Source organism: Bufo gargarizans, chromosome 1, assembly GCF_014858855.1.
Source record: "Bufo gargarizans isolate SCDJY-AF-19 chromosome 1, ASM1485885v1, whole genome shotgun sequence".
NCBI lineage: Eukaryota > Metazoa > Chordata > Amphibia > Anura > Bufonidae > Bufo > Bufo gargarizans.
Genome location: NC_058080.1, coordinates 731,659,814 through 731,682,055, shown reverse-complemented (window position 1 = coordinate 731,682,055; position 22,242 = coordinate 731,659,814). Strand labels below are relative to the sequence as shown.

Below are 22,242 nucleotides of genomic sequence, written 5' to 3'. Positions count from 1 at the left end.
CTTCCCATCAGTCCTATCTCACACTGACAGACTGGCAAGGGCGGCACAGGCTTCCTATATACGGGCTTTCTGTCTCACTAATGGCCTGTCATCATGTGTTGACTCCAAGAACTATTTCCCAGAGGTCTTTTCTCCTTACGAGTAATGGGTGTATGTAACCAAATTATTAAAGGGGTCTGTCCCACGAAAAATATTACGAATTTTTCAAAAACAGCGCCTGGATCTGAATACTTTTGCAATTGCACGCCATAAAAAATGTATTACAGCTACTGAGTAATTTAATGAAATCCATCTGTATAGCGCCATCTGCTGTTTCTTCTTTTTCTAATTTGTCTGTCCACATCAGTGAGGTGGACGCACGTGCTCAGTTCCATTCTTCAACTGCCACCAGCTGCAGCAAAAGGCCACGCCCCATGAACTGCCAACTTAAAATAAGTCTAGGAGAGTAATTGGAGCAATGAATGGGGAGATCTCTTGATCCATGTGAGGTACAGGACCGGTTCTAGCTTTGTTAGAAAGAGATTGTCATGTTCTATATGATGTCTGGTTTTCATTATTTACATGCGATTATGCCTTTAGAAAAGCCTAATGGCGTCACACACACCTGGTTTAAGACAGTAATCCTTAAAGGGGACCTGTTGGCTATGCCGACATGTCTATTTTCGTCAAAACCTCTATTCTTTTATGTCCCTCTGCTATTCCTCCTGGAAATGTACAAATCAATTGACAACTGGGTGTTACTATTCACCAACTCAATAGTATGTGTTCCCTTTGATAAGGGGAATGGTTAACATCCAGTAGTAATATTATTCACACCTTTCCAGGAGGAATTACAGAGGGAAGGCAACATGCAGAACTGTAGGATAACAAGAAAAGACAGAGTCACGCTGCAATTCATCCATTCTTGTCCTACAGGAAGGCACAGGTAGGTACCACCATCGGTAATGCTGCAGAGGAAGATGTGGAGTGAGACAGAACCCGGTATATTGACGATGTACTTATCATAATGGATGCTTCTGATGGTAGCCCTTTCAGTATGACCTGTAAAAACTCTATCAAAAGCCAACTCCAAAATGGCCTCCAAGCATCCCCTAATCACCAAAGTGTTCCCAGGGCTCAGAGACTATACGGCTCACGCAGAAGAAAAGTTCTCTCACAATTACTGACTCCTCATGGGTGGTCTCCTCATCTTGGCTCCTCCCTTTCCCAGATACCTCCATCAATAGTGACAGACATGAAGCTCTACTTCCACTGCGTGTATACTGGGTTTCTCCTGCAGGAGCTACATGAGAAGGCAATTATCCTAAGGGCTGTTTCACACTTGTGTATAAAAATACAGCTGCATAATACGGATCATTTTCTTTCTTTTTTTCACAATTTACTTCATATTGTTTTCTCAGTTTTTTTATCCATATTTGTTTAATTTTTGGTAATGGCTTAAAGGGATTCTGTCACCTCCCCTAAGGCAAAAAACGATTTAAAACCAGCCATGCAGCACAGCTTACCTGGATTAGGCTGTGCTGTTCTATCTTGAAATCCGTCCAGCAGTTAGTTCAAAAAACGAGTTTGATCAATGAGGAAATGCGTCCTGAAGGTGCCCAGAGGGGCGTTTTTTTCTTCTGAGAGAGCCCAGTCCCGCCCCTCTTTCAGTGCCCAGCCCGCCTTCCTTTTACTTCCTAACTGCCGCCTCCAGCCTGCCACAGCCTCTCCTCCCCCTCCCTCACGCCGAACGAAGTCTCGCACAGGCGCAGTACCCACTGAGGGCTGCGCCTGTGCGATCATCAGGAGACTGAGGGCGGCAGCTTCATCTTCGTCACTGGGCATGCGCCGAGCCCAGTGACGTCCGATGCTCGCTCTTCCCTCAGCAGGGGGCATTTTTTTGGAGGGGCAGCAGCTCATATCAGAATCACACACCTGCATCTCAGTGCAATTAACTCTTGTTATCCCCTTCCACTCCTCTATAATCCATCATATATAGCTGAAGTAATACACATGGTATGTAATGCTATATATATATATATGAGCATGTCAGCTCTGAATGCAGGAGAAGGCGGACCAAAAGGATAAAAACAGTAGGGGGCGCTACCAGAGAGGAAGTACAGCATCCAGCAAATGGGATGTACATAAAAAAGTACAATATTATTGCAAGTATATGGCAAATAAAATGTCCTGCTCATTGCAAAGGGACAACCCCTTTACTCTCAGTCCGACCATTCACTGCGGCCAGAGAAGGAAGGGGATGAGAGACTCCATTAGGGCATCACACATTACACTGATACGTTCTAAGCATCTTTATCTAGGCATATCAAGAGAAAAATAGAGCTGTCATCCTGATTCTACCATCTACTATTATACTAACAGATAGGGATGAGCGAATCGACTTCGGAGGAAACATCCGCATAAAACTTTGTTCTAATACTGTACAGAGCAGGAGCTCCGTACAGTATTAGAATGTATTGGATCCGATGAGCCGAAGCTATCTCATTGGCTCATAAATTAATTTGTACTGTAAAAAAAAAAATCCTGAATTTGTACAAATTCATTTATGAAGTTACTGCGTAAAGTCTCGCGAGACTTCGCAAAGCAATAACTTCGGCTCATTGGACCCAATACATTCTAGTACTGTACGTAGCTCCTGCTCTGTACAGTATTAGAACGAAGTTTTATGCAAATCGACTTTGGATGTTTCATCCGAAGTCGATTCGCTCGTCCCTACTAACAGATAACATCTTCTCCTCACAGCAGCAGTAAACTGACAATGGGATCCCTATCTACATAGGAGTTTTATCTTTCTGTGCTGACGACTTTAAACGGATAAAAGGATTTTGTATTTTGTTTTTCAGTGTTATGGTACTGCCGAAATCAAAAAGGAAAACTGCCGAAAATTCTTAAAAAAAAAAAATAATAATTTTAAGAAAAATTGAGTTGTCAACATTTTTTCAACATAAAAACTGGAGTTATTAGGATCCACGGTAAGATTTGCAGGATCTTGGGCCTGGATCAAACTCCTGTTATACCGGAGAGAGCGCAATTTATGTGAATGCGAGCTGTAGTAGAAAAATAACATGATGTGAAAAAATGCTACAAAGCGTTTCGACATAGCGATACATTCCGACTAAAATAAAACTATTGAGTAACGTCTGGTGTTACTATTTAAGGCTATTTCTGAGTTATGTCTGAGCCGGCTCTGGAACGCGCGGTGTATGTGTGTTTGCTACAATGAGTCATTAGAGATGCATAAAACAATATTCAGAGCGGATACTCAGGAATACCAGTCCTACTGATGTAGCAGAGTTAAATGTGTCATTTGGCTCTCGCCTAGGTTGATCTTTAAAAGGGTCTATCTTCTAGATAGGTCATCAATATCTGATCGGTGGGGGTCCGGGACACACAGGACCCCCGCCGATCACCGGTTTGAGAAGGCACCGGTGTTCCTGTAAGTGCCGAGGCCTTCTCCGTGCTCACCAAGCACAGCGCCGTACATTGTATAGTGGCTGTGTTTGGTATCACAGCGCCTAGGCCACGTGACCGATGAACAACGTGTCATCAGTGGCCTAGGAAAAGCAGAAAGAAGGAGCGCCAGTGTCTACTCAAACAGCTGATCGGCGGGGGGTCCTGGGTGTTGGACCCCGAAGATCAGATACTGATGACCTATCCTGAGTATAGGTCTAAGGTCCTGGCCTCGACCAGTGTCCATTAAAAACCACTAAGGATGAACCACTATTTGATCACGAGATGGAGCAGATGGCAAACACAGCTCTCCTACACCTGACATACTCAGGCTGACAAGCTGAGCACAGTTGCACCCAACAAGCTCGACTCTGTTGGGGAGAGTTCAAATCTCGGTTATTTTTCCGTTCTTGCACATTCGGCAGCCATTTCCGCCTGAGGTGCGCGGAAATGACGCCCGTGTGAAAGGGGCCTAAGGGTGCCTGCACATGGGGCAGATTTGCTTGCAGAAAATCCGCAAAATCTGCACCAAAACCGCACAAAAAACACACACAAACCTGCACCATTTATCGCATTTTTACGTGGTTTTTATGCAGTTTTTGGAGTGAATTTGAGGCGGATTTTCCTCAGATCTCAACCTCCCATTGAAAAAGTTGAAATACGCACAAAATAAAAAAAACTTCCACTCCAAAGTGCGTATGGAATTTGTCTTATCTCGTACACTCTGCTGGTACTGGATCACGCTGCATTTTTTCTGCACAAAAATCCATGCGTAAAAACCATACGTAACCCGCATCCTGTGCAGTCATCCCTCCATTTGACTATGCCTTGCTCCGCTTGAGAATCTAACAAATCTGGCTCTGCTACATCTGAGTTTGTGTTCTTTTATAGCTTTAGACTTTTTTTGCAGAGCAGGATCCGAAGTTCTAGAGTCAGTCGTGTTCGCTCAGGCCCAACACACCGTTTAATAAAAACCGCAATACTATGAGCGAACAGCGCCAGGTCCGTGCTTCTTGCTGACCATCTCCATTTAACTCTGTAATGGCCAGAGACGAGAGGTTACAGCTCCCACCATACCTCTCCCCCAGCTTACTGGCGACTGGTTCATCCCACCTCAAATGTCTGTACGCAACTAGGCAGATGTGCCGTTCAGGGGTCTGGCAAAGTTGGGTGGCCCTTACCGTAGGATCGGCAGCCGCAGTCATATTGTTAGTCATCTGGGTTTCCTATATTTGAGACATGACTAAGAGACATCGGCACAACCAGAGCAGGATAGCGGTTGTATCATAAGCACAATTGGGCAATACATTTAAAGAGACAGGCGCAGCTTTTGTGAACATTATCTAAACTATGCAAAGGAATAAATGGACTCTCCTCTGCTCGCTGCATCCCGGATATACCTGGAAATTGTAAGAGAATACCATTGGAATAAATGGGTTCTGGACTGACATAATTCTTAACCCCCTCCTTGCTGTCAGCTGAGACTGATATGCAGTAGTCTTTCCCTGACGTCCTGACTCTCTGCGGAGAGGAGGTCAGAGAAATGGTGATTTCCTGTCTGTTCTGGGGGCAGACATCAGGCCTCTGGCAAAAACGTGATTGATTTCTAGAAGGGTCAATGCAGCGGCCGCACTGGATATACGGGATATATACTATAACATACTGTACATGTATGGCGTGGGATATACGGGATAAATACTATATAACATACTGTACATGTATGGCGCGGGATATACACTATATAACATACTGTACATGTATGGAGCTGGATTTATAGTATACTATATAACATACAGGTATAACACTGTATATACGGGATATATATTATATAACATACATGTATAGTGCCAGATATATACAGGATATAACATACATGTATAGCGCTGGATATATAGGATACATACTATATAACATATGTATAGAGCTGAATACATGGAATATATACTATATAACACATGTACAGCGCTGGATATACAGGATATAACATACATGTACAGCGCTGGATATACAGGATACAACATACCATACATGTATAGCGCTGCATATAACAGGATACAATGGAGGCCATTTTGGCACCACAGAGATATAAACCAAAAGGGTGGGCCTACACCTCCTGAACTTCATGGTCGCTGTCATGGCACATAACAGGTGAACTTAGTGTTAGGTTCCCGTCTTATAGAGATCGCCTTTCGTGCGGCAGACGGGCTCAAATATTTTTGTACAACATGTATTTGCCAAGCATCTCTAATTTATTAGCGTAGCATTTGCAATGTAATATGTCTTTGTACTTTATTTGGTTTGTAAAATGCTGTTGCACTATGTGTTGTTCTAGCTGCATATACAGGATATAACATACATGTACAGCGTTGGATACACAGGATATAATATACATGTACAGCATTGGATACACAGGATATAACATACATGTATAGCGTTGGATATACAGGATATAACATACATGTACAGCGTTGGATATACAGGATATAACATACATGTATAGCACTGGATGGGGGGATACTGTGACTACTGGAGGGATACTGTGACTACTGGAGGGATACTGTGACTACTGGAGGGATACTGTGACTACTGGAGGGATACTGTGACTACTAGAGGGATACTGTGACTACTAGAGGGATACTGTGACTACTAGAGGGATACTGTGACTACTGGGGGATACTGTGACAACTGGGGGGATACTGTGACAACTGGGGGGATACTGTGACAACTGGGGGGATACTGTGACTACTGGGGGGATACTGTGACTACTGGGGGGATACTGTGACTACTGGGGGGATACTGTGACTACTGGAGGGATACTGTGACTACTGGAGGGATACTGTGACGACTGGAGGGATACTGTGACGACTGGAGGGATACTGTGACGACTGGAGGGATACTGTGACTACTGGGGAATACTGTGACAACTGGAGGGATACTGTGACTACTGGGGGGATACTGTGACTACTAGAGGGATACTGTGACTACTAGAGGGATACTGTGACTACTGGAGGGATACTGTGACTACTGGAGGGATACTGTGACTACTGGAGGGATACTGTGACTACTAGAGGGATACTGTGACTACTAGAGGGATACTGTGACTACTGGGGGATACTGTGACTACTGGAGGGATACTGTGACTACGGGGGGATACTGTGACAACTGGGGGGATACTGTGACAACGGGGGATACTGTGACTACTGGAGGGATACTGTGACAACTGGAGGGATACTGTGACTACTGGGGGGATACTGTGACTACTGGAGGGATACTGTGACTACTGGGGGGCTACTGTGACTAATGGAGGGATACTGTGACTACTGGAGGGATACTGTGACGACTGGAGGGATACTGTGACGACTGGAGGGATACTGTGACTACTGGGGAATACTGTGACAACTGGAGGGATACTGTGACTACTGGGGGGATACTGTGACTACTGGAGGGATACTGTGACAAGTGAGGGATACTATGACTACTGGGGAGATACTGTGACTACTGGGGGGATACTGTGACTACTGGAGGGATACTGTGACAACTGAGGGATACTATGACTACTGGAGGGATACTGTGACTAATGGGGGGATACTGTGACTAATGGGGGGATACTGTGACTACTGGGGGGATACTGTGACTACTGGGGGAGGGGGGATACTGTGACTATTGGAGGAATACTGTGACTACTGGAGAGATATTGTGACTACTGGGGGGATACTGTGACTACTGGAGAGATATTGTTACTACTGGGGGGATACTGTGACTACTGGGGGGATACTGTGACTACTGGGGGGATACTGTGACTACTGGGGGAGTCAGATGAATCTTATTTTATTGTAGTTGTGAGGGGGCTGCAGTGTCCACAGGGGTGGTGGGATCTGCTCTGATAACCAGTGAAGTGGGGAACAACAGTGGGGAGGTGGGCAGTGTTGTGACTACTAGGGAGATCACAACTTCACGTCACACGGAGGCCTGACTTCAAATGGCTGTTCATTTATTTGCCATATCAGATCAAACTAATCTCCCCAACTTTAGGGCTCATTCACACGACCGTGGTTTTGTTCCGCATCCGAGATGCATTTTTTTTTCGGGTGCGGACCCATTCACTTCAATGGGGCTGCAAAAGATGCGGACAGCACTCCGTGTGCTGTCTGCATCCGTTGCTCGGTTCCGTGACCCCGCAAAAATGAAAAAACAAACATGTCCTGTTCTTGTCCGTTTTGCGGACAAGAATAGGCATTTCTATAATGGGCCGCCTGTTCCGCAAATTGCGGAAAGGCACACAGGCGGCATCCGTGTTTTGCTGATCCGCAAAACACAGCACGGTTGTGTGAACAAGCCCTTAAGCTGAGGGCCCAATTAAAGGGTTACTCTAAGCTCGAAGACTCCTGGTTACCAATGTAGTCCATGAAAAGCTGTTTTCCCAGGCAGGAGCCACTGAGGAACCATGCACTGATAGGCCGCTTTCAGACGAGCGTATTGAAATCCGTCAGTATTCTGGCTCAGGATCCTGATGATATACTATCAGTATTGTCCTCAGGATTGCTTCAGGATTTCATCAGGATTTACATGCGTATTTCTTCCTTCCTTCATTATTTATGCACAGACTGTAGTGTTCGTAATCCGCCAAAAACTCGGACATGCTGTGTATTTCAAATACTGACGGAAATTAATCGCCCATGTGAATAGCTCCATTCATAAACATAAGCAGCGGATTCCGTTACATTAAATCCGGACTATATACGCATTACAAATACGCTCGTCCGAAAGCGGCCTTAATCTGAGGAGGCTTTCTACGACGTAGGACATGCACAGCTGGCTGCAGTCCACAACACGAGTGTCCGTCATAGACCAAAGCTGAGTCACACGCATCCAATTATACCAAGACTGGGGGAGATTACATGCCAGTTATAATCTACAGGCAGAAGGATAAGGCGTTATATTAGCTGCCATTTGCCCGGCTTGTTCGCACCTGTTTAACGAGATGCTAACGCGTCATGGCGCTCACTGGGAGGATGACCTCGAGCTATGAAAAATCAGTCATAGGAAATGAAATAAGTGAAAACAGCGTAATGGCTAAATGCGTATAACAGCGGATAGCTTATAAACTACTTCCTCTCATCTCCTCCATTCACATAAAAAGCTTCTTCAGAAATGTGGCTGGTTGCCCTGGGAAACAGACAGCTGTTTACATTGTAGACAGTCATGTGACCTGACAGCGGGACTTGTGACTCTCACATGAGCTCCCACAATGCACTGCTAACAAGAAGCCAGCAGATTTGGCTTTGGGTGCGAGTGGAGAAGAAAACGTCGTGGAATTTAAAACAGTGCAACGGGTGTCTGCTAGACAGTACCAGGCCACTGACTGTACAGAAAGTGCTACCCAGCTTTCCCAGGTGACTAAATGTCAAGTTCGCCTATATAGCCAGGAGGGATTTCTCACTGTCTAGCTAAATTTAACATTCATCAGCGCTGGAGAACTGGATTACAAGTGTTGTGGAACCGTACACACTGTCCAGATAACTTTACCCTTACATAGTGCAAATAAAGCAGATTTCCCAGGGTCCTGAAAGGTGTGGCTATGGCACTATTTAGGAGAGGGGAGGGGGATTTATCTTTGTACATTCAGAATTCTGCAGTCTATTACAGTTTCACATGGTGGTAACCCAGTTTTCCCAAGACCCCAAAAGGCAAATCTGCCTAGCTATGCACTATTTAGGAGTAAGGAGGGGGATTTATCTTGGTAGATTTAGTATTCTGTAGACTAATACAGTTCCACATGGTCGTAACCCAGTTTTCCCAGGACCATGAAAAGCAACTATGCCTAGCTATTGAAGTATTTAGGAATGAGGAGAGGCGTTTATCTTAGTAGATTCAGTATTCTGTAGAGTCTCTTACAGTGTGAGATGGTGGTGACTCAGCTTTTCCAGGAACATAGAAAAGCAAATCTACCTTGCTGTGGCGCTATTTAGGAGTGGGGAGGGGGATTTATCTTGGTAGATTTGGTATTCTGTATTCTATTACAGTTTCACATGGTGGTAACCAAATTTATTTTGTACTATTAGTAACTAGGAGATTCCTTTCAACAAAATGGCCACTCTCACTATGTAGACAAAAGTTATCCAGACTAACCGCAGCCAGCCTTCTCCTACGCTTCCATATTTATTTTGCCCGATCCTTTCTTCCGCATAATCTGTCGGGGGAGAGTCGAGAGCTCCCCACACACAGTAGAGTGTTGGCCAAACCCACAGTTATATGGGGGTCAGCCGATGATAGACTAATGTGTATACCTTTAGAAATAAATAGGTGACCTCTCGGACTCTTACAAGAGTAGGCAAACATCCTGGACTCTGCATCCTGACTCCTGATGATGGGACTGACAAGAACTTCCTTCTGGGCCCTGGCATCTGGATGTTGGAGGAATCAGAGGTAAGTAACTGAGGGTCTTAGGCCTGAGAACAGTCTGGGGTTTATATCCATGTTGGGGTCTGACGAAGGGGTCATATGCACTACTTTTGATTCAATGCACTAGGTTTGGGACATTATGAGGGTGCGATCAAATGGGTGGGACACATTTTTCTATGACGCTCATCACACCACTTAGACTGCTCGGCAGAGACTTTTCGTACACGGACACTTTAAGACCCTTAGATCACTACTGAGGTTTCCTTCCATCCCGAGGCTCGGGCTCTGAGATTGTTATTTAATAAAATCCCACATTTTTTGAGGTTTTTCTGCTGGAAATATTCCCGGACATAAAAATACCTAAAACCTGCCACGTTCTACTGCTACAAAAAAAACTGTGTGCAACATTTTATAGCAGAGGATGTTAAATATGATAACGCGATAAAAATATTTAACCCCCTGAAGATGGTATTCATCTTTCCACGGGAGCCCTGTCGTTCTAAAGACAACCGCACTCCCCCCCCTCGTGGATCAGGACTAAGACATTAACAGGATTTCCTGCAAAACAATACGTTGACGACCTTGTTGCCGCTGCAGGAATTTGCACACATGCCATTGCCAAGCATTTTTCTTAGCTGGGCGCAGGAAATTCCGTCGCTCGGAATTTGCATATTCTGGACAAAGGTTCCTAGAAGAGTTGAACGGTTCCTCAGATTTCACTAGTTTTATGTGTAGGATCTCTAAGGATCTAGATACCCTCAAGGAGAGGTGGACAGCTAGAAGTGTCCCTGTATATAGACTTCTAGCACTGGGGCCTTCTTCTGCCAAATTTCTGTCTGTTATGGCTCACGGTATAAGAAAAGTATCAATCCGTCCCACTAGGACAACCCCTGTCCATATGTCCTAAAAAAAAAAGAAAACTCCCATTTACTGACCCAGTCATCCTGCTTAAAGAGCACCCGTCACCTCTCCTGACATGTCAGTTTTAATAACTATGTAATAACAACTCTGGAGCGTGTATTCTTATGAGGCTATGTGGTGCCATTCTTCTATTATTCCTCCTAGAAGTTATGAATGAATTGCGAACAGTTCACAATTAAGGTCCAGAGGGGTGGCACCAGTTAGAGGTGTGTCACCCCCAACAGGTAACATCCAGCTGGTCCCCCATTGCAGCCTGCTAGCAGTTCTTTCCTAACTTCTAGCAGGAATAATAGAGGAATAGTACAACGTAAAATCATACAAATCGAGGATCTAGGAGTCTTACATGGGGAATGCACGTAGTTACTAAGACAGACATGTTAGAAGAGGGGATGGGTCCCTTTAATCCACTCTCTCATTTCCATCTGCAGGTCTTCTCCCGTGCTGCACCTATTTTGTAGAACTCGTATGTTCTCACGCAAATTTTTTGCAGCTGATTTTGATGCTTTTTTTTTTGCCCCCAATCAGTGTCAAAAACGCCCCTGGCCCTACCACTGAATTCAAAGGGAGTCAGCACAATTTTTTTAAACAGCGCTGATTTTATCAGTAAGCTGGAGAAAAAAAAATGCGCCTTTCCTTCTTTCGAGCAGAAACCGCGCTGAAAATCCTACAATCAGCATCAAAATCAGCTAAAAAAACTCAAGGTCTGGCAAAATGCGCTGCGTTCTTTTGCAACGTAAAACTGAAATACGCTTCTAAAACATTTGAAAGCAGCTTTCCGTCCAGTTTTCAATGGGAAATATGTTCCATAGTTCAGACAGCGATAGGGACTAGACAGCTGCTAAGACCGAAATCTCGTTTTGCACAGGCTGTTGCCCAGATGCAGTAACTCTGCCTAAAATTCAAGCCTCATGCAAATTTGTTCAGATTTTCATTGTCTAGGCCTGAAGAGCCAGGGATCCCCTTACCACGGTGTTAGCTCTCTGCTGGTGAGGAGACCCTGCACAATGGGGGGGCAATCTAATTTTAAATGCCCAAGTAAAGGGGTTTTTTAGTATAGTGGGGTTTGGCGCTGCAGGACCCCCAGCAGTAAGAAGGTGTCATGGCACGCACAATAGCAGGCCTCGCTTCTGGTGTACAGTACGACAGCTCTGTCCCAATCACTTGAATGTCTAGGGTCTGGGATTCATTTAGGGGTCTGGGGAATACATTAGTTTAAGGGTCTGGATTAATTTTGGGGGCTTGGCTGGTCCATAAGTTAATTTTATCACTATACAGGGAGTGCAGAATTATTAGGCAAATGAGTATTTTGACCACATCATCCTCTTTATGCATGTTGTCTTACTCCAAGCTGTATAGGCTCGAAAGCCTACTACCAATTAAGCATATTAGGTGATGTGCATCTCTGTAATGAGAAGGGGTGTGGTCTAATGACATCAACACCCTATATCAGGTGTGCATAATTATTAGGCAACTTCCTTTCCTTTGGCAAAATGGGTCAAAAGAAGGACTTGACAGGCTCAGAAAAGTCAAAAATAGTGAGATATCTTGCAGAGGGATGCAGCACTCTTAAAATTGCAAAGCTTCTGAAGCGTGATCATCAAACAATCAAGCGTTTCATTCAAAATAGTCAACAGGGTCGCAAGAAGCGTGTGGAAAAACCAAGGCGCAAAATAATTGCCCATGAACTGAGAAAAGTCAAGCGTGCAGCTGCCAAGATGCCACTTGCCACCAGTTTGGCCATATTTCAGAGCTGCAACATCACTGGAGTGCCCAAAAGCACAAGGTGTGCAATACTCAGAGACATGGCCAAGGTAAGAAAGGCTGAAAGACGACCACCACTGAACAAGACACACAAGCTGAAACGTCAAGACTGGGCCAAGAAATATCTCAAGACTGATTTTTCTAAGGTTTTATGGACTGATGAAATGACAGTGAGTCTTGATGGGCCAGATGGATGGGCCCGTGGCTGGATTAGAAAAGGGCAGAGAGCTCCAGTCCGACTCAGACGCCAGCAAGGTGGAGGTGGAGTACTGGTTTGGGCTGGTATCATCAAAGATGAGCTTGTGGGGCCTTTTCGGGTTGAGGATGGAGTCAAGCTCAACTCCCAGTCCTACTGCCAGTTTCTGGAAGACACCTTCTTCAAGCAGTGGTACAGGAAGAAGTCTGCATCCTTCAAGAAAAACATGATTTTCATGCAGGACAATGCTCCATCACACGCGTCCAAGTACTCCACAGCGTGGCTGGCAAGAAAGGGTATAAAAGAAGAAAATCTAATGACATGGCCTCCTTGTTCACCTGATCTGAACCCCATTGAGAACCTGTGGTCCATCATCAAATGTGAGATTTACAAGGAGGGAAAACAGTACACCTCTCTGAACAGTGTCTGGGAGGCTGTGGTTGCTGCTGCACGCAATGTTGATGGTGAACAGATCAAAACACTGACAGAATCCATGGATGGCAGGCTTTTGAGTGTCCTTGCAAAGAAAGGTGGCTACATTGGTCACTGATTTGTTTTAGTTTTGTTTTTGAATGTCAGAAATGTATATTTGTGAATGTTGAGATGTTATATTGGTTTCACTGCTAAAAATAAATAATTGAAATGGGTATATATTTGTTTTTTGTTAAGTTGCCTAATAATTATGCACAGTAATAGTCACCTGCACACACAGATATCCCCCTAAAATAGCTAAAACTAAAAACAAACTAAAAACTACTTCCAAAAATATTCAGCTTTGATATTAATGAGTTTTTTGGGTTCATTGAGAACATGGTTGTTGTTCAATAATAAAATTAATCCTCAAAAATACAACTTGCCTAATAATTCTGCACTCCCTGTACATAGGATAGGTAAATGTATGACTTCTGGGAGTCCGACTGCTGGGCCCCCCACAATCAGGAGAACGGGGGTCCCTTAGTTTTTGGTGTGAATGGAGTGGTAGTGCACATATGGGACCACCGCCCCTTCCACTGTCTATGGGATTCTAGAGGACAGCCCCCGGTGGTCCCGTAGAGGTAAAAGGATCAGACATCACGAATATGCAACAATGCTCCATTCACACAACAGGCTCAGAGACCCCCATTTTTGTGATCGGTGGGGGTCCTAGAGGTCAGACCCCTGTGATCATATATTTATCGCCGAGCCTGTGGAGAGCTGACGACTGTTCATAACTGGAAAACCCCATTCATTTTAGGGTCTGGTCTACATTAGTTTTTGGGTGTGGTCTGGGGTCTGCACTAATTTTGGGGTCTGGTTTAGGGCCAGGATAAATGTTGTGGTTTGGTCTGAAGTCTGAGTTAATTTTGGGGTCTACTCTGGGGTCTGAATTAATTATGGGGTCTGGTTTTGGGTCAGGATAAATTCTGCGGATAAATATTAATTTTGGGGTTTGGTCTGAGGTCAGATACTCATGTTGGGTGGAGTATGGGGTCTAAATTAAAGGGGTTTTCCTGGAGTAGAATATTGATGACCTATTCTCAGAATAGGCCATCCATATCCGACTGGTGGCTGTTTGACACCCACCAATCAGCTGACGAGGCCGTAATGCTCCGGTGAGCACTGCGGCCTCTTCTTAGGCCAGTAACATCGTATGCCTTATGTGCAGCTCAGTCTCACTCAAGTGAATGGACCTAGGCTGCAATACCAAGCACAGCCACTATACAATGTAGGGCGCCGTGCTCAGTAGACTGTGAGGAGGCCACAGAGCTCACTGGAGCACTGCAGCCTGATCAGTGGTGGAGCCAGGAGTCGGACCCCCACCATTTAGATGTTGATGACCAATCCAATATTCTACTCCTCTGAGAACTCCTATAATTTTGGGGTCTGGGTTGGGCTTAGGAATCAGATATTCATTTTTGGGTGAGGATTCATTTGAGGAAGGGGGTGATCTTGTAGTTTATAGCCTCCCCTGCTCCAATTTTACATTTTCTAGTATTTTACTCTTACTCACAGTGCTGTTATCCTTTAAGAGTAGGGCCCTTGACACTAAGAGCCCATCAGAGGCACAGAAAAAGGACAACCATTATAAGGATGAAGAGTCCTGGGCTTCACAATAGAGGGCTGGTAATAAGGCCCTATGGACATGAACATATATCACAGATCTGAAAAATACAAATGATCAGTGTGCCGTCCGCATTTTTTTGCAGACCCATTGACTTCAATGGGTCCGTGGTCCGCCTTTTGCAGCCAAGTATAGGACATAGTCTATCTGTTTGCGGAATGGACATACGGATGCAGAAAGCCCATCGATCATACGTTATGCTTTCCACATCCGTATGTCAAAAATATATAACCTGTCCTATACTTGGATGCAATGCAAGTCAATGGGTCTGCAAATACATCCGGTCGTGCGCACTAGGCCTTAGTGTGGGCAGGGGTGGCCAGAGCGGAATCTTTCACTGTACAGGCCCCAGATGAAGTCCTGGTGACTCTGCTCGGTGCTGGATCCCTTTCTGATACAATGTCTTCCCACTTTGACTGTCGAGGGCTTATATATTACTTATGGGCGCCGCCATTTAGAAGCCCTGCGAAAACGCCAGAGCCATCAGGCTCATGATGAATCTAGTATCTCCCTCCTTGTTTCCAGCCTTTACAGAAGTTGAAGATCCCAGAGACACACATAAAAGAAAAATGTTTCTGGTTTTCGGCGACATCTGTTATTTCCATATTTCCTTTCATTCACAATGAGGATGATGAAAAACACATTTGCGCAGAGAACGTTACAGGACACCCAGGACTCCAGCAGCCCCGGCCATGACACAGAATTCCACTGACATTCCCCAGGGCTTCAGATAATGACCCTTTGTTTCTCGGGGACAGCATTTTATGCTGCATACACACTGCTGAGGGTTCGTATTGATTGCATTTCCGTCCTATTCTGACATAAAGGTCACACAGATGATGATCAAATGGACTTAGCCTAGACAACTCGCTAGAGGGTATGTCTGTCTGTATCAGGAGAAGACCTCAGGGTTGGATTGGCAGCTGCACAAGTCTCTCTGCTGGTTTGCTACAGTGTATCAGTCTGGAGTCCGGGCTGTTTAGCTCACAGAGCATTGTCTAGACTGGATACAACTCTGCTAGTTTGTTACAATGTATCAGTCTGGAGTCCGGGCTGTTTAGCTCACAGAGCATTGTCTAGACTGGATACAACTGTGCTAGTTTGTTACAATGTATCAGTCTGGAGTCCGGGCTGTTTAGCTCACAGAGCATTGTCTAGGCTGGATACAACTGTGCTAGTTTGTTACAATGTATTATAGACTTCTATTATGATGGAATGCAATACGGAATGCCTGTTATAGGATTCATGGTGCATGCTGTCAATAGAACGCTTTTATGGTCCATGGTAACGGAATCCATTACGGAATTCTTAAATAACCCGAAACTTTGAAATTTCAAGTTCGCTCATCCGTACTCATTATCGATTCTATTTGGCAATTGTTATGTACATTTATATCTATGACAACCAAAATTAACAAGAATACAGCCTAAGAGTAGTTGTCAGATAGCTTTCCCAGACTGCAAAATTACAAATCTGCCTAGTTATCAAGAGACACATGCCATACCGTCATATAGCTACTGTGGGGATTCGCTCTGTTAGACAGGGTGTGCGGACGCAGTACGGCGGCAAATTACCAGTTCTTAAATCAAACTTCAGTTTTATTCACACATAAAGCAAAAACAAAACGTCACTTTGCAGTCTTGGTGTTAGTTCACACACAATGGAAAGTCCACATAGCAAGAAATCACCTTGTTGGCAGTTCTGCCTCCAGCAGTCCATAGCAGGCTTTTAGGGGGCCCGTTTCCCTTACAGACAGGTCTTAACCCTCCAGCACGGTACAAGCCTCAGATCCCAGCACACACACCTCCTGAGCTCCACTGTCAGACGGAGGTAATCCTCCTCACCCGGCAGTGCTGGCTGGATTGTAGGCCTGGCAAAACCCGGCCTGGAACATGGGGAGTAGTCACCTACCCAGCACTTTGACTACTCCCAGTAAGAGCTGTCCCGGATCAGCTATACAGCCATACTAAGTATTAAAGTGTCAAACAGCAACTGCTGCTGACACATAAAAACCGGCTCTTACTTTACCGAGGCCAGGAACCTCGGTGACACGTACCTATCATCCACAATGATTCCTTGTACCTTCTTACACTACATAACGAACCCCATATAGCACCCTTTTGGTGGTTTTAACCCTTTCCCTGCTGCAAAAAGTTTCACACAAACAAAATCTGAATTATAAAATAAAAACATCACATTACACTCCCATATACATATATTATCTGAAAAAAGAGACCTTATACATTGGAGAAATGCCCGCAGCGCTTTACAGTCATGGGCTCCTTCATGCAATTTTGCATTAAAGGTTAATATTGCATAAAACGCACATAAAAAGCTATGGTTGTAATGTAGTCTGACCCAGAGACCGAGATGTACAACGCCTCCTATAAATAAAAGTACAAGGCGTGCAGAGGCCATACATGTCACTTCTGCCTTTGCCCATATAGCATCACATTCACCCAGATAAACAGACAAGGATCCAGACAGCAGGATCTGTCAAGTGACCTGATCAGAAGCAGGAGGTGATTACACATACAGCTGCTCATCTTCTCAACTCTTTAAAGGGGTGGGTTGGGTAAGAATGGACTGGGTTTTTGGCAAACCTCCCCACTTCTCAGCGCTGGCTCCCCGCTCCTTCTTCTCCAGGCCTGTGATGCTGTTGGGCTCCCTTGATATCAACATTTGACATTGCCACAGCCAACTACTGGCCACGAAGGTGACCAGATTCCCAAGGGGATCCGGTCTCTGCTGCGGCCAGTGATTGGAGGGAGTCCGGCCAAGTGTGTGTGTGGAGTGGGGGGGTGGGGGGGTTGCCAAACCCCCCCCATCCTTTCACAACCCCTTTAAAGTGGCCATACATAGCAGAGGAAATTTGGCCAAACCCAACGATTCTGACGACATTGGCCAACTATCTAAGGGTACTTTCACACTAGCGTTTTTCTTTTCTGGCCCTGAGTTCCGTCCGTGGGGCTCAAATCCGGAAAAGAACTGATCAGTTTTATCCCCATGCATTCTGAATGGAGAGTAATCCGTTCAGGATGCATCAGGATGTCTTCAGTTCAGTCTTTTTGACTGATCAGGCTTTTCAGAAAACCGTAGCATGTTATATTTTTACCTCCGGCCAAAAATCCTGAACACTTTGACTGAAAGCCGGATCCGGTCTTTTTCCCATTGACTTGCATTAACGCCGGATCCGGCGCCGTGTGTTCAGTCAAACCGGATCCGGCTTTTGCATGTTAAACCCGAAAAATGTGAAAAAAAGTTAAAGTCCATAAATGGCGGATCTGTTTTTTCCAATGTATTTTTTCATTATGATCAAAATCCTGATCAGGATTCAAATGTAATCCGTTTTCACACGTTTTTCCGGACCGGGGGGGCGTTTCCGGTGTCGGAATTGAACGCCGGATTTAAACAACGCTAGTGTGAAAGTAGCCTTACATGTATGAGGAAATCCTGAGGATGTGCTATTAGGGTTTCATGAAGGAAAACGTTGGGGAAAAGAAGCATCAAGTATGTTGGATGTCATCAGTCCTACTCCTGTAAAAAAACATTTCCCGAACTCGGGTTCGGGAAATGTTTTTTTTACAGTACAAATGAATTTATGAAGTTATTACCCGAAATCTTCTTGTTCGCAAAATGGACAAGAATAGGATATGTTTAATAATATGTGGCACAGATGCACGGATGTGGACAGCAAACGGATGAAGTTTTTTTGCTACCATGTTTTTTGTGGCCCCATAGAAATGAATTGGTCCGCGTGTGACCTGCAAAAAAGGCCGATCGGAGGTGGACCAAACATATGGTCCGTGTGAACGTTGCCTAACAGGCTGTGATTGGTAAGAGGGGTGATGCCATGAAGAAATGTTCCTGCACTCCGTCTCTGAGGTCACTGAAGGCTACATGGCGGAGGTATTACAGTAATAGGGTGTGATTGCGAAGAGGGGTGATGCCATGAAGAAATGTTCCTGCACTCCGTCTCTGAGGTCACTGAAGGCTACATGGCGGAGGTATTACAGTAATAGGGTGTGATTGGTAAGAGGGGTGATGCCATGAAGAAATGTTCCTGCACTCCGTCTCTGAGGTCACTGAAGGCTACATGGCGGAGGTATTACAGTAATAGGGTGTGATTGGTAAGAGGGGTGATGCCATGAAGAAAGGCTCCAGCATTCCCTGTCTGGGGTCACTGAAGGCTACATGGAGGAGGTATTACAGTAATAGGGTGTGATTGGTAAGAGGGGTGATGCCATGAAGAAAGGCTCCAGCATTTCCTCTCTGGGGTCACTGAAGGCAACATAGGGGAGTTATTACAGTAATAGGGTGTGATTGGTAAGAGGGGTGATGCCATGAAGAAAGGCTCCAGCATTTCCTCTCTGGGGTCACTGAAGGCAACATAGGGGAGTTATTACAGTAATAGGGTGTGATTGGTAAGAGGGGTGATGCCATGAAGAAAGGCTCCAGCATTTCCTCTCTGGGGTCACTGAAGGCTACATGGAGGAGGTATTACAGTAATAGGGTGTGATTGGTAAGAGGGGTGATGCCATGAAGAAAGGCTCCAGCATTTCCTCTCTGGGGTCACTGAAGGCAACATAGGGGAGTTATTACAGTAATAGGGTGTGATTGGTAAGAGGGGTGATGCCATGAAGAAAGGCTCCAGCATTCCCTGTCTGGGGTCACTGAAGGCTACATAGAGGAGGTATTACAGTAATAGGGTGTGATTGGTAAGAGGGGTGATGCCATGAAGAAATGTTCCTGCACTCAGTCTCTGAGGTCACTGAAGGCTACATGGCGGAGGTATTACAGTAATAGGGTGTGATTGGTAAGAGGGGTGATGCCATGAAGAAAGGCTCCAGCATTCCCTGTCTGGGGTCACTGAAGGTGACATAGGGGAGTAATTACAGTAATAGGGTGTGATTGGTAAGAGGGGTGATGCCATGAAGAAAGGCTCCAGCATTCCCTGTCTGAGGTCACTGAAGGCTACATGGCGGAGGTATTACAGTAATAGGGTGTGATTGGTAAGAGGGGTGATGCCATGAAGAAAGGCTCCAGCATTTCCTCTCTGGGGTCACTGAAGGCGACATAGGGGAGTTATTACAGTAATAGGGTGTGACTGGTAAGAGGGTAATAACATGAAGAAAAGTTCCTGTATCACCTCTTGGAGTCGCTGCAGGCTCTGCAGGGGGCAGAAGGCGGTAGGAGGCATAATATTTCCTCTCATGTCCCCTTCCACCTTTCCCCTCTAGGAGATGCAGTCACTGAAGTGAATGGGGCTGAGCTGCAATACCACTCCCAGCCTGTAAACAGGTATGGTGCTGTTTCTAGAAGAAAGCAACAGTATTTTTCTAAATCTAGCCACCGCTATAAGTTACACTGAAAATATTTTCATGGTAAACAAAAAGTGATGGCGCGCTTCCACATAAGTATGCAAGCATTTCCCTTTTTCATGCAAATAATTGTCTCATTTTATCAAAGAGGAAATGACATTGAAGATGCTGTACAGATCTGACCTCCCAACCCCCGAACAAAGACATCAATGTCACCTGCTCCACATGTAGGACCCGACTGTGTGTGACAATGCTGACCCTGGTCCCTTAACCCAACACCGCGGCCTGAACTGGCTGATAACAAAGAACAATGGACCTCCATGACCAGATGAGTACACTGGAGCATATTTTAATAGACAAGAGATGCAATAAAGTCTGGGCACTTACATCACTTTTCCGAAACTTTGCCTTTAAGCTCTTCATGTTTAGTCCATTCAAGTATTCCAAGCTTTATTGTCCTTTAAAATCTGCAAAATGAAATGCAAAAAAATTAAGGCAAACCCACAGACGCAAGGCAAAAGTACCAACAGTGCCAGAGACATCCCTCATAGTGGCCGAGCCTGCGTCTGCAGAATACGGGCTGCTGTAGACGGAAGACTTTTATTGCGCTGGGGCAATAACTTGAGAAAATGCACTTAACCGCTGCTACACTGTAACAGATTTCCAGCAATCATATAAACACAATAATTACTGGCCACTTATTCACTCCTTCAAAGAATGAAATGCTAATTCTGACTGCCTGCAGCCACCGCTAGGGGGAGCTCAAGAGCTTACTGCATACAGATATCATTTAATGTATACACAGTATGGAGTAAGCTCCCCCTAGTGGCGACTGCCAGGTTGCCAAAATGTTATCATGTAATTCTATGTCTAAGCAGAGGATTCGGAGCTCTGTATCAGAAACCGGCGCTACCCACCATAAGATAAATAGAAATTAGACCCAGAACCAGACCCCAAAATTAATCTCTCTTTTTAAACAGCTGAACAGGTGGAGATGCCGGGTGTCGGACACCCACCAATCAGCTATTAATTAACTATCCTGAAGATAGGTCAACATTGTACTCCTGGAAAACTCCTTTTAACTCTCTATGAAGCTCTCAGAAATAGTCAAGCTGAGCCCCCTCCGATACAGCACCACCGCACCGTCCTCTTCCCCGGGCTGCAGCTGTAGTGTATTGTTTTGGAGGCGGCGGTGACCGCTGCAGCCAATCTGTGACCTCAGTGGTCTCAAGCCGTATGAGGCCAGTGACTGGGGTGGTATACGGGATGTCACCGCTGCAGCCACAATATGACATCATAGCTGAGGCCTGGGGATGAGAACGGTGTGGCGACGCTGTATCGGAGGGGGCCCTGCAAGGTAAGGAATGTTTTATCATTTCATCCTGATAGGTTACACCTATAATATAACAGCCCCTTTAAGTCCTGAGGAGCTTTTACAGTTTTTCCCTTGTAAGGTGGCAGCAGGTAAAGTGTTAAATGGCGTATATATTCCACCTAGGTTTCTCACCTATACATGGTGAGGGGCTCTGTTTCTAGCCCTGGAACAACTTACTCTGCAGCCACTTTATTAATGCAGCTGGGCTGAGGCCTACTTAAAAGAGCCAGACTGCATTATGTAGGAGAGAGCCAAAGAGGGTGGTTGCTTTGTGTGAGCAGAAGGTACAGGTCGCTGTTACTCTGTGTTATTTGGGACAGTCAGGTACGTTACTGTCTAGTTAGTGTTCGGACGAGCAGGAGTTTCTTTATGTTATGTTTTCTTTTTGAACCGTGCATCCTGTACATGTGCTGCCTGTTTACGCTGACAATAAATGCCGGAAAGGACCGCGCTTTGAAACCTTAAAGTCCAGACTTTAAGGTTTCAAAGCGCGGCCCTTTCCGGCATTTATTGTCAGCGTAAACAGGCAGCACATGTACAGGATGCACGGTTCAAAAAGAAAACATAACACCCCGGCAGTTGGTGCAGAGTAGGGATCGACCGATATTTTTAGGGCCGATACCGATAATTTGTGACCTTTCAGGCCGATAGCCCATAATTTATACCGATATTCAGTGAAATGTCATTTTTGAAAAAAAAAAATCCTACAGAAATC

The 22,242-nt window shown here is 45.1% G+C and overlaps 1 protein-coding gene across 2 annotated transcripts in view; it reads right to left on the bottom strand.

Annotated features, from left to right (window-relative positions):
- Window positions 1-22,242, bottom strand: part of RAI14 (retinoic acid induced 14) — a 150,248-nt gene that overhangs the window by 83,392 nt on the left and 44,614 nt on the right. For both annotated transcript variants that reach the window (XM_044276412.1, XM_044276413.1), the window contains exon 2: window positions 20,540-20,619. In XM_044276412.1, the coding sequence (XP_044132347.1) occupies window positions 20,540-20,575 (36 nt within the window). In that variant the 5' untranslated portion in view covers window positions 20,576-20,619. The remainder of the gene's footprint in view (window positions 1-20,539; window positions 20,620-22,242) is intronic.